This window comes from Hippocampus zosterae, chromosome 2 (genome assembly GCF_025434085.1).
Source record: "Hippocampus zosterae strain Florida chromosome 2, ASM2543408v3, whole genome shotgun sequence".
Taxonomy (NCBI): domain Eukaryota; kingdom Metazoa; phylum Chordata; class Actinopteri; order Syngnathiformes; family Syngnathidae; genus Hippocampus; species Hippocampus zosterae.
Window position 1 is genome coordinate 9,076,642 of NC_067452.1, and position 13,240 is coordinate 9,089,881.

Genomic DNA, 13,240 nt, shown 5'->3' on the forward strand with positions numbered 1-13,240 from the left:
GTCCGCTTGGCCAGTCGATACCCGTCAGCTGCCTTTGGGGTCCCACAGGCCATAAAGGCTCGATAGGACTCCTTCTTCAGCTTGACGGCATCCCTTACTGCTGGTGTCCACCAGGGAGTACGGGGGTTGCCGCCACGACAGGCACCAACCACCTTACGGCCACAACTCAGATTGGCCGCCTCAACAATAGAGGCACGGAACATGGTCCACTCGGACTCAATGTCCCCCGTCACCCCCGGAACATGGGAAAAGCTCTGTCAGAGGTGGGAGTTGAAACTCCTTCTGACAGGGGATTCCGCCAGACGCTCCCAACAAACCCTCACTATACGTTTGGGTCTGCCAGGACGGACCGGCATCTTCCCCACCATCGGAGCCTACTCACCACCAGGTGGTGATCAGTTGACAGCTCCGCCCCTCTCTTCACCCGAGTGTCCAGAACATGCGGCCGCAAATCCGATGATACAACTACAAAGTCGATCATCGAACTCTGGTCTAGGGTGTCCTGGTGCCAAGTGCACATATGGACACCATTATGTTTGAACAAGGTGTTCGTTATGGACAATCCTTGACGAGCACAGAAGTCCAATAACAAAACACCACTCGGGTTTTGATCGGGGGGGCCGTTCCTCCCAATCACGCCCCTCCAGGTATCACTGTCATTGCCCACGTGAGCATTGAAGTCCCCCAGCAGAACAATGGAGTCCCCAGCAGGAGTACTCTCCAGCACACCCTCCAAGGACTCCAAAAAGGGTGGGTATGCTGAGCTGCTGTTTGGTGCATATGCACAAACAACAGTCAGGACCCGTCCACCCACCCGAAGGCGGAGGGAGGCAACCCTCTCGTCTACCGGTGTGAACCCCAATGTACAGGCACTGAGCCCGGGGGCAATGAGTATGCCCACACCTGCTCTGCGCCTCTCACCGTGAGCAACTCCAGAGTGGAAGAGAGTCCAACCCCTCTCCAGAGAACTGGTACCAGAACCCAGGCTGTGTGTGGAGGCAAGTCCGACTATATCCAGTCGGAAATTCTCTGCCTCACACACCAGCTCGGGCTCCTTCCCTGCCAGAGAGGTGACATTCCATGTCCCAAGAGCTAGCTTCTGCAGCCGAGAATCGGACCGCCAGGGTCCCCGCCTTTGGCTGCCGCCAAGCTCACATTGCACCCGACCCTTTTGGCCCCTCTCATGGGTGGTGAGCCCATGGGAAGGGGGACCCACGTTGCCTCTTCGGGCTGTGCCCGGCCGGGCCCCATGGGTGTAAGCCCGGCCACCAGGCGCCTGCCAACGAGCCCCACCTCCAGGCCTGGCTCCAGAGGGGGCCCCCGGTGACCCGCGTCCGGGCAAGGGAAACCTAGATCCATTCATTTTTATCATCATTGGGGTCTTTTGAGCCGTGCTTTGTCTGGCCCCTCACCTAGAACCTGTTTGCCATGGGTGACCCTGCCAGGGGCATAAAGCCCCAGACAACTTTGCTTCTAGGATCATTGGGACACACAAACCCCTCCACCACGGTAAGGTGACGACTCACGGAGGGGCGGGAACATATGCAGCGTGTGAGAATCAGACCAGAAAGGGTGACATGCACGTAAAGGAGGGTAGTCGCTGAACTGTGCCCACTGCTTGTCCCAACTTGATACACCCATGATCGTCCTCGTAACCCTGGCGATATTCAGGTAATTGGTAACTAGTTTTCCATGACGCATGTTAGGTGTTAATTTTGGACAGGTGATTAATTAGTTGAATGGTATTTGTAGAGCACAATATCTGGAGTGGTTTGGTTTGGAGTTTGAAATCTACCACTAGTGAGTCGTGTGAACAGCTGTACAGCGTAAGTGTTCGCAATGTTATAAGATGTAAATATGTTTTTTGTGACTGTGAAATTATATGAACTGTGTTATCTGTTCTTTAGAGGGGAGATCATTTGTGTTTGTCCAAGTGCTTTGTACACACCCAACACACCGGGACATATCGAGTAAGTGTGGCTGCATCTCATAACATTGGGTTGTAATGATTATTTGTTCTGCACTAAGAAGTATTGTGGCTTGGAAATGCTGTATTTTTATTTCTGTTTTCCTATTAAGAAAGCCACTGCTGTTGTCTATTGTGGTGTAATTGTCTGTAATCTGTTAAATAATTTTCTTTGATCTCTTAGATCCCTGTTCGACCTCTTTTAAAATTCAGTTAAAATCTCAGTCTTTCATCTTAATGCTGAACAATTTTTCATTATTCAGTCGGGAATAAAGCCCACCTAAAAATTATTTTGTGTCCAGTCCAGTCTTTCCAAAGATGTTCATAAGTTGAGCTATAAGCAGCAGAGAGAGGGCAGCATTGACCTGTGAATGACCTTTAAATAGTCTAATTAGCACCTCCCTTAAAGTCCTCCACTTTTAATTACAAGTTACTGCTCCCACGACACAATAACGCCTGATGTGGCCTTGGACGTAAAGACTAAGAGGCATCTACTTTTCCGTATGGAGCAGATGTTGGCTGGTTAGGGGAGCAGATGGCACTTGTGTTTAAAGAAAACTGGAGAGAAAACCTCAGAGTCAACTGCACCCCAGCACACTGAAAAAGTCATGAACTAAAAGGATTCAAAACAAAAGTGAATCCTCCCTTACGTAATAGAATCTGGCAATAGCATTCAACAGTATTTTTACCCTGCTGAGCTTGTGAAGATATGAAATACTGTATTAAAGGAAAACACTCTGAATTTTAGCCTGTGGCATAAAATACTTTTCATGTAAATGGGTCATTCAACCCTTCTCATAGTAACTTTTCAATGCTCTCACATTTATTAAAAAATATACATACATCATGAATTTGTTGCATTTTTCTATCATTATTATATTGGGTAAATGACATGTAAAATGTTCAAATACTTTTATTGATAGAAACTACGTATTGAAATAATTTTGATTTTGGGTGGATTGTTCAGACATGGCCTGTGAGAGAGTTCCATCCTGTTATTGGTATGTACTGCAACTTGGTTACCAAATATTCAGTTTCCTGCAATGTCGTGAATGCTACCTCGCTGTCATAATATTTTCTCATATACAGTATATGCGGACACTTTTTCCGCACATACTTTGCGTATGTGTGGAAAATTGCATATTGCGTTGAGTATTGCAATACGCAAAGAAGAGCTGGAAGACTGACAAAAATAAAAGGGATCAACCTGCTGCTTCTGAAGTGGTGTCTTATTACTGTGACTGTGAATTAATCCAAAAATATGGATATTGAAGCTAAAAACTCAACAGTTAACTCATTCACTCCCAAAGACGTTTTTAAACGTCTTTTCAGACTTGGTCTAGAATTGGCTGTTACTGAATGAGTTAATGATGTTATATTTAACAATACTTATTGTTATAATTTTAAAATAAAACCTAATGTGTCTGTCATTCCTGCATGTTTTTTCTCTTTTGAATGTTAATTTAATGAAGGCCATTTAATATCATGTGTTAAGAATGTTATTCTAATTCACCAAAAATGTGAAATATATGAATATTGTTCATCTCTTTCAGATCTGCAGACTCCTTGTTTTTTGAAATTCCTGCCAAGAGTGATTGCACTTCCTTAGTATGGCATCATGGGAGCTGTAGGCTTTTAGCCAATAAGGCGAAAAACCAACTAACAGGGTGGAATATGACTTTGAGGACACCCAGTAAAAATAAAAAAAAATAAATAAACAAAGATAATAATATTATATATCTATATGTATGTAGATTCATTCATTTTCCGAACCATTTGATCCTCATTAGGGATGCGGGGGGTGCTGGAGCCTATCCCAGCTGTCTTTGGGCAGTAGGCGGGGGACACTCGAAACCAGTTGCTAGCCAATCGCAGGCCACACAGAAACAAACAACCATTCACGTCCACATTCACACCTAGGGACAATTTTGAGTGATCAAATAGCCTGCCATGCATATTTTTGGAATGTGGGAGGAAATCGGAGGACTTGGACAAAACCCACGCAAGCATGGGGAGAACATGCAAACTCCACACAGGAAGGCCGGAGCTGGAATTGAACTCTGCACTGTGAAGTCAAGCGATCGTGCGGACCATCCTCCTTTATGGCTGTGAGACTTGGCCTTTGAGACTGGTCGACCAGCACAAGCTGGAAGTCTTCGACAATTGCCTCCGGCGCCGCCATTCGGACCGGGTCCCTACTGCTGATCTCCACCTCTGCCTGCACCTTCATCCTTTACCAGCGATTCTCCTGCAACGCCGACTCTGTTGGTTCAGACATGAGGCACGCCACGAGGAGGGCGAGCTGATCGGGGATGTTCTCCTTCCTGCTCCTTTGCCAACCTGGCGCAATCGGCATGGTGGACAAGTCAAGACCTGGGCCGACACGATGAAAGAAGACCTCGCATACCTTTCCAGCCCCAGGTGGTGGGTCTGCCACGGTGGAACCAGGATGTGGCTGTTGGTTGACCTGGCACAGGATCGCCACGCTTGAGCCGCCATGATAAGGGATGTCATGCGAACCAAGGAAGAAGCCGGCTCAGTCCACCCAGGACGAAGGCCGCCGCAAAAAACAAAACAAAACAAAACAAACAAAAAAGCTATTCTTATATATGAATCCTACAAGGAAGATCTCAATATAGAATAAAAGTTTTTCATCGTGGACATTTGATTTATTTTAAAGAAAATATTCAGATTCTCAGTCACTCTGGGGACAAAAGCAACATCCAGGAATGTGCTTTCGAGTGAGAGCCACTGAAAAGCGCTTCGACCTCTCTTTGAATAATGTATTCGTCCGAAGTAGAAAGGGAGTTTTATTTATCCTCACAGTGCAGATGCACACATTATATCGCAATTCATGACTGATCATTATGAATTACGATTAGGGAATTATTTGGAATACCTCTTGACTTCTTTCTCTTTTCCTTTCATTCACAGCTCCATTTGACTTTCAAAATGAGTTATCACTGATTATTGTAATGAAGACGCCACAATCTCATGACACCCTGAGTCAGCTCACTTACATTCGTCCTCCTGCTCCTTCTCCTCCTCCTCATCATCATTAATTCATTCTCCGAACCGCTTAATCTTGCTCCCTGCACTTCCAGTATCTATGAGGAGAAATGGGGGGAATCATAGTAATTGAATCAAGTTTGAAACATGGCAGTGTGTAGGACATAAATAATAAGTTAATAGCCACAGACTGTCAGAAACCCCTTCAGGAAGTACATCATGGGTGCAGGTCTGGCAAGTGTGTCATTTTTTTTATTGGCAAAAGGAAGTTGTCTAAAACAGGATGGCTGGTGAGGTCAAAATCTGTTTATCTGTTCCTGCGAAGCCAGCCAGTTCCCTTCTGGTCAGGTCAGGTCTCAGATCCTGATTAAATGTTCTTCTTTTCTTTGGATGTTATTGACACTCCAAATCAAAATGGAAAAAATGAAACAGATTGCACATTTCTTCAACACAGCAAATCAAGGGACTTAGTTTTGTGTGTGTGTGGCCTCCGCATGCCTGTATATACTGCCAAAAACTTGATGCCAGATCTGTGGGGGATCACTGTCCAGTCTATGTCGTGGTGGATACATGATAACTTCATAGTCCTCGATTGGATTCAGCTCTGGGGAATGGCCAATCAAGTCACTGATGGTGTAGTGGTACATTTGCCTGACTTTGGCGCAAGCGGGGTTAGCTCAGTTTGATGCATAATTTCCAATTTTCGTAGTTTCATTGAAGTAATCGTTAATTTACGTTTTTCGGAGGCGGTCATGAACGCCTCTCAAGTCGAACGGAAGGAGCGTAGCTCCATCTGGTGGATGCACTGTAGATTGCACCTTATAATCCAGTGCGTCCAATGTATGAAAAAAAAAATTACTAAATAGGCCATTCATTGAAGGTGCACCTCATAATCCAGTGCGCCTTTTAGTGTGGAAAATACGGTAGTTGCAAGGACTTGTCCAAAAAGAATGAGCAAAGCATTTTCTTGAGGTTGTCTTTCTGTTTTCCTGCCCTCCTACTTGTTGTCTTTTCTTTTTGCATAACAGGAAGTGAAACTGGTTGGTGTATGTTCTCTTTCTCTAAAAAGAGAAAAAAAGTGCAGTGGTGTATTTTTGTCCATCTGCTTGTTTGTTAGGCAAGGTAAAATTCATGAAATTTTGAGGCCAAATTCTATTTGGCCTGTACACCACAACTCTACAGTCATGCCGTATAGGGCAAGCATGTTGATATAAGCATCACAACAGCTGGCATGTACGGGACATATGTCTTGACCATTTTAGTTTCTGAGAAAAAGCCTGGGATATTTTCTGAGACCTAAACGAATGAAAAAAGTAGTTGTGACGGCCTCCTGCAAAAAAGGGTCTCTTTAAGGTTAATCGTATTGAACGGCTTGTGTGCTCCATTCTTTGCTCTGGCAGCCTCACTCTTTTTCCCTCTGTGTGTGTAATTACAGGGAATATGAAGGAGGAAAAAAAAAACTTTGGCATACTTTCCCTTTCTCCTCCTCCTTCCAGCCTGCTTAACGTGTGGAGCTCCTCGCACGAAGAGGAACCCTGCAACAATCTTTCATTCACCTTCTCTCGGTGCTTCATCTTCTCACACACACTATACACTTCCTCTTCTGAAGGGAAAGGGAAGGTGGGGGATACGGTTTCCTGATGACAATGGAAACTCAATCAGGAAATAGAGAGCGGGTAGAGAGCCCGGTGTCCTCAGACATCCACTCCCAAGGCCACCACGGGCTGCAGGTAGAGACATCAGAAGATCTGGTACTCAAAGAGGACCTGCAAGCTGCTAAGAGGATTGAAAAGTTTGACATCCCACTTGACAGTCTTAAGAGGATGTTTGAGAAGTCAAACGTGAGTATCGAAAATCTGTTACATTCTCTCCACTTCTTTGTTCACTTTCCAGTTTTTTGCATGTTACCAGAGTCCGTCATTTGTCATATGCCTTGCACTGCCAGTTAAATATGTCGCCTCATTGGATAGGTTTCATGAGACTAGCATTTCAACAAGGAAGCTGAAAAGAAATGTGAAAAATGTATGCAGAAGCCACAAGTAGCAGGCCAAGCATCTGGTAGACAGATCACTGTCGGGAAATAACACGCTAGCAAATTTATCAACACACACACACACACATACACACAATTTTTCTTTTTATTGCTCTTTTGGGGGGGGGGGGTGATTTGTTATTGTGCAAAAAGTGCATTAATAATAATTAATATATAATATATAATTTCCTAAATAACACAGCCCTCCAGGAAACCCGAAAACACTGCAGCATTTTTCTGAGCGAATAATGTAAAAGTCTTGTGTGGCAAGTGATGACACACTTTAAAGCATTGGTAGCCAAAGAGTTGATACCATTATTTGGAGCAATTGTATTCTATGGTTGAATTGAGTGGGGGGGACGCAATGTAAGAGAGCACATTTCTCCTGCTTTGTTTTTCCATCTCAGCTGGCAACCTGAGAGGAAAGTCTCACTCACATTTTCCAAATATCAAATGATGACTTTGAGGAGCCCAGACGACCTACTTTTTTAACCCGCTGTAGTTGTGAAATTTATTGCAGCAGGTTTTGGGATGATAGTAAATGGAAAAACTTCACCATCATCCAAATCCTCTTCCTGATGCCACAACACAAATCAGAGCCACTGCATTATGGGGAATGTAGTCATGCACTGCCAGTCAATGACACAGACACATTCAGTGCCACTGGATAGTGCCATTCAATACCCTGTTATTTGAGACAGACGTATGGTTAAGTAGGATTTCAAAATAACCTGGTAATTGCTATGACGGCTCGAGCTGGACTCACATCAAACATCTCAAAAAAGACAGTGAACAAGGATCACTTGATGTCACATCTGGCAAACGAGGTATAAATATTCCACAGAGATGACTGTGGCTAATGATCTGCATGAAAAACAAAAAAGAGGCACCATGGCAGTCTTTGCTCTTCTCTGTTTAGCTGATATTTTCTTTGGATGTCTTGGGGTGACCAACGTGTGTGTATATATGTGTGTGTGTATATATATATATATATATATATATATATATATATATATATATATATATATATATATATATATATATATATATATATATATATATATTAGAGCGTGTGTATACAACAAAGCGTGTGATGGAAAAGTGGTTAGAACTGCATGACTTGTCCGTGTTTTATGTTATGTGTTGTGTTTATTAGTTTACTTTGTTAACTGTTTTGTAAAGCGCTTTGTTACAGCTGCCGCTGTTGTGAAAGCGCTATATAAATCAGCATGTATTGTATTGTATTGTATTGTATATATATATATTAGAGCTGTCAGTTTAGCACATTTTTATTGGCATTAATTTAAATGAATTTTAACGGGATTACATTTTTTCTCGCGAGATTAACGCGGCACACGTCACAAGCGGATGTTACGGTGCTCTATAAATACACCAGAAACAAAACAACAAGCGCACTGCAGAAGTCCACGCCCATGTCTGTTTTGCCAGCCATGGCAGCCCGAGACACCGAAAACGAATACTTAAAGAGTTTATGAATGGAAAGTTTACTTTTAAAAAGTTGCCAGATTGCTCCACTGACAAGACCAAAGTTACCTGTTCTTCTCTCTGTGTGTATCATACAGGTATCCGATGTATGCCACTGACGCGATTGTTACTTGTTTGGAACTAATTTGTGTGGAAGGTTGGGGTTCTGTGTCCATATAAATAGAGCGGGTGGAGCTTCTCTGTGTTCGTCTGACAGTGACTGCGCTGCAGTGGTAGCGACCTAGCGAAAATAAAACATCTCCAGTGTTGTCATCGAACCAAGTGTAGTCATTCGAAATGAGGTCTACACAAAACCGTAGAGAGACTTCCGCGCAAGAAGGACCAACACAATCAACATAGCCTGACTGTGTTAGGGGGAGTGAAACCCCCCTTTCAGAATGGTTTGCCTCTGCAGCACGGGGGAAGTGCGTGCACTTTTTTGTACGGCCGCAGTTTTGAATACAGTGGCACATAATGAACACTGGTGTCCGGTGTCTCGTTATTCTTCAACAAACATACAGAAACAGACTGCTGTGTTCAAAGCAAACTTGAGAAAAACGAAGTATGCAACCATGGTTTAAATCCACTATAGGCTGAGTACTAGTTTACCTTAGATGTGCACTTTGTTATATTGCTCTGTTTTGATTTAATAAAAAAAGCTGTTAAAGCAGCTATTATGTGACAAAATATTGTTTTCACTGTTGTTGATGGACAGTAATATTGTGTGAGAGATAGTGTGAATAACTGCTCCAAGTGAAAAATGTTCATGTAAAATTGAAAATCGAAATTGTTATTTCAGTAAATATTTGCATTTGGCACATAGAAAACTGATTCATGATTCCATGTTGATGAGAGCATTAAAATGGGGAGAAAATAGGACAAAAAATGTAAAAGGAAATTCAGAAACGATAAAAAATGTGTGAGTAATAGCGATTAATTTTTTAGTTGATATGAGTTAATTAGGACAGTTGCATTTTTAATTAGATTAAATATTTTAATCGTTTGACAGCTCTAATATATATATATATATATATATATGAGGAAAAATTAATCCATTAATTTTCTCATCCACTTTATCCTCACAAGGGTTATGGGGCGTACTGGAGCCAATGTTTTCATAAATTGCTAATGATTGCTTTTTCTGGTTTGGTCCATAATATGTCAGATAACAGGGAAACATGTTGACCATTGTTTTCCAAAGTAATAACAGATGTTTCCAAATGTCTTATTCTGAGCACCCCTGAGCCCCAAAAGATAATCCGTCTGCTTTCATGGAGGACTACAGAAATCAGAGAATATTTATTTTTGTGAGGCTGAAATGAGAGGAAATTGACAATTTTTCAATGTCTCCCAACAATGTCTCCAAATGATTAATCAGTGATCAAAATAGTTGTCAGTTAATTTGATGATGGATTAACTGTCGAGTATTCAATTAATTTTGACACCTCAACTTTTGGGCCTTTGTGCTCATCTGTAGACAAGAAGTAGCTCTCCTTTTCAAAAAAGGTTGGTGACCTCTGGTTTAGACTGACCCTATTTTTGTCATTTACACTTTTCTGCCAAAAGAAACCATAATGTTACATCAAGCATTGGAGTTAATACTCGCTTCAGAGGTTCAAACAATTATTCTGCAAATGCCTGTGCCTCAGCTCACTCGTTACCGTCACATTTGTTCCAGACACAGTCACATGGTGTTTGAAGATATTTCTTTTTCTATTAAAATCATCATCATTGTGTTTCCATGTTCAATCTGTTGAAATGGCTTTTTTCCTCTTTGATTACAACTACACTCACCAGTCACATCATTAGGTACAGCCTCCACCCATCCATTTATTTTACCGCTTGCTCTCATTTGGGTGCTGCTGTAGCCTACCACAGCTGACTGTGGTTGAGGGGCCCGGAGCAAAGTAAATCTACAAAGTCAAAATATCTTGTGTATGTATAGATGTAACTAATGCCTCTCAGGTTAATTGATGAAAATGTTGTCACGGGACAAATCTTGATACAGCTCTTGTTTTGCTTATCATTTTAATGTAGGCCTGTACAGGGCCTGAAATTTGGCCCAAGAGTTTGAGATAGAGAGGCTCCTGGTGCTCAACTCAAGGCCGAACGTTTTTTGTCCCAGCTGCCACGTGGCGAAAGCCCAAATATTAACCAATGAGCGATGACAATGATTTTAGGTCACATCAGTTTTGTGACATAAAAGGTAATATGCACAGTGCAACTGTCTACAGTGCAGCAGCCTGACACACATCTCTACTGGTCGAGTTATTGCTGCTTCCTGCTCCATTCTCTTCCTTCTCCTCCAATAAGACTACCACATCTTCCACCACCATCAAGGTCAGCACCACCCCTCACCAGCGCCGCCATAATTGTGGTCACCCCGTCCTTCAATAATCCTTCTGATAGAGACCTTATCACTCATATTGCTTCTGCTAATAATCATAATGGATTCGTTTTTACATTCTTAATACACAAAGTCATGTAAGAACTGCCAGGCATAAATCACATGAACGCACGCACACCTGGCTTTCCTAGGTCAAAGTAATCCAGCTCATTTGTTCACATATCAGATAATATCCCTTCATACAGAAATTAATGTCGATTAAAGGAAATCAAATAAATCATTGAGTTCTAATGGCCTGGAATGGACTGGCTGTTTGGGAGTGGTCCCAAATTTTCCACTGCTTACCACGCCCCTGTGCCTAAAGGTACCGTACCTGTATATCTCATGTCTCTACCTAGGGTGGCACGATAGGCTCTATAAAGAGTGCTCATGGTTTTAGATGCTAAGCCCATGTAAAGCTTTGTCGGTACATACAGTATATGGACAGTTTCCCAGGTTTCCTGCAAGAGACTGACGCTTATAAAAAACGACCTTGGCTCTAACTCGTTCCTAAGGCAAAGCTTAATATTTGATGACATTTTTTCCCCCTCCTCTCTCCACATTTTATCTTGCCATGCCCCATTTCAATTATTCAAATGATGTCATGTCTTTGGCTGGGCAGATTGACACACTCCCAAGCGGTCATGAAGCTTAAGTCCCCACTGTGGGAGTACAGTCTGTTTCCACTAAGCGCGAGGGTAAGGTGATGCAGTGATTTATCTGCAGTGCAAAGAGCATGTTTTCAGTGCAGGATGAGCGTCTGTGGACACAAGTTTGTGTTTACAGCATGGCATGCATCTGACCTTCTGGTCATCACTGTGCACACAAGGAAGAATGCGCACATGTAGATTCACATGCATGATACAGACATTGTCATCTTTTATCATGTCACGCCCATACACCATAGCTTCAATGTACTGCATGTGCACAATATAATGACAACCAATGCAAGTACTGTACTGTAATAATGGAAGAGCACTCAATGAACTGCAGACCTCTTCTTCGGCCCTACAAATGAGCAATCTGACTTGTTTGATTAAAACTCATGATGCGAAAGGCTGGACTGTCGCACACTAGACCTGTTGGTGCAGCGACCTGCTTGTTGTGGTGTGCCCCAAGTCAAGTGTTTTCAAAGAGAACTTAATGGATACTTGCTTCTTGCATTCCACACATGGATATCAGTTATGTTGTTCCTGCACAATCCTGCACTGCAAACATGGCGATAAAACATTACCTTAATTTCTCGTGCTTTCATGTTTGATACTGGTGATACCTATTTACCATATACAGTACCCCCAAATAGTGACCTCAGTTCTAAAAGGGTGCCTTGTCCATTTGAACAAAGACCCTATATGAAATGTCTGTAAATGCTGCCACCACAACTAATACTGCTCATTCGGGGTGTTACGTACCTCTACAATTTCACTGGAAATAATTGTGTATTACATAATCCAAACAACACTGGTATTGTACCCTTTACTTGGACCCTACTTTCTGCACGACAACATGGCCGTGACGTTTTGCATTGATGTATTGGCGGCTGTTGGCCAGCGGGGGGTAGTGTGGCATTGATAGGCTGGAATGACAGTGCAACAGAGACCTTATTATCTCGGTTATTGTCACCGCGAGGGGTTTAAGTTCATAACTTGTATGAATATATGCATTAGTCTGTCATATTATTACGACTTGTATGAAAAGTGCCTCCTTCTTGCCTTATTGGTATCGTTAAAACCAAAAAATATCACGGGGTGTAACTGTTTTAGGGAGATGTAGTTACACCAGATATCATCGAGAAAATCATTAAGGGTAATATGACATAAGGAATGCATTTAGAGAGCACCGCTGGTGGTCTGGAATATTCTCATAACTGAATTAGTCCTCACCAAGACTAACGGATATTAAGTTTCCTTTTTCATATTTCTATTTGTTCTTAGCGATCTGTCTGCCTCATTAATTTTTTTAAATTATGCCAGTAATGGGCTAAAGCCTCTACATTGATTTTTTTTTGGGCAGGGGGGATAAGACACATATGCTGCAAGCACCAGCATTCTTGATTGGACTCAGTTAAATGTTAGGTAAACCAAAAGGCTCAATGTGTCTATGAGAAATGGTTGCGGCCTCGACGAGGACACTGGCGTCTCCATCATGTCTATTGAGCTTGTAAAAATGCCATTAACTTTTACCAGGCATCTCTAGCGCCTCGGTTTCATTGATTCGAATCTTTTAATGGAGCTGGCAGCGGAGCTCAGTGTGTGCCCATTGGAAATGTGCTGTGTGATGATGACTTGTTGCTTCTGTCTGCCTGGGCTCTGTCAATGGTTGCTATGAGTCTATCAAGTGTGGCACTGCAGTCTTTTTAATA

General features: G+C 42.6%; 1 protein-coding gene and 1 long non-coding RNA gene across 4 annotated transcripts in view; both read left to right on the plus strand.

Moving 5' to 3' along the window:
• The first annotated feature begins 1,532 nt into the window (after positions 1 to 1,532).
• LOC127592673 (uncharacterized) lies at positions 1,533 to 2,256 on the plus strand. Its single transcript, XR_007960171.1, has 2 exons — positions 1,533 to 1,671; positions 1,753 to 2,256. It is a non-coding gene; the product is annotated as an uncharacterized LOC127592673 (long non-coding RNA).
• A 3,969-nt stretch (positions 2,257 to 6,225) lies between these two features.
• The window catches only part of xirp2a (xin actin binding repeat containing 2a), a 68,159-nt gene continuing 61,144 nt past the window's right edge, over positions 6,226 to 13,240 (plus strand). The window contains exon 1 of one of the 3 annotated variants that reach the window (XM_052052140.1): positions 6,226 to 6,816. Coding sequence is in view for 1 of the 3 variants with exons in the window: in XM_052052111.1 (XP_051908071.1) it covers positions 6,616 to 6,816 (201 nt within the window). In the remaining 2 variants the exon portion in view is untranslated. The remainder of the gene's footprint in view (positions 6,817 to 13,240) is intronic. The other 2 variants (XM_052052121.1, XM_052052111.1) reach the window with 2 other exon arrangements.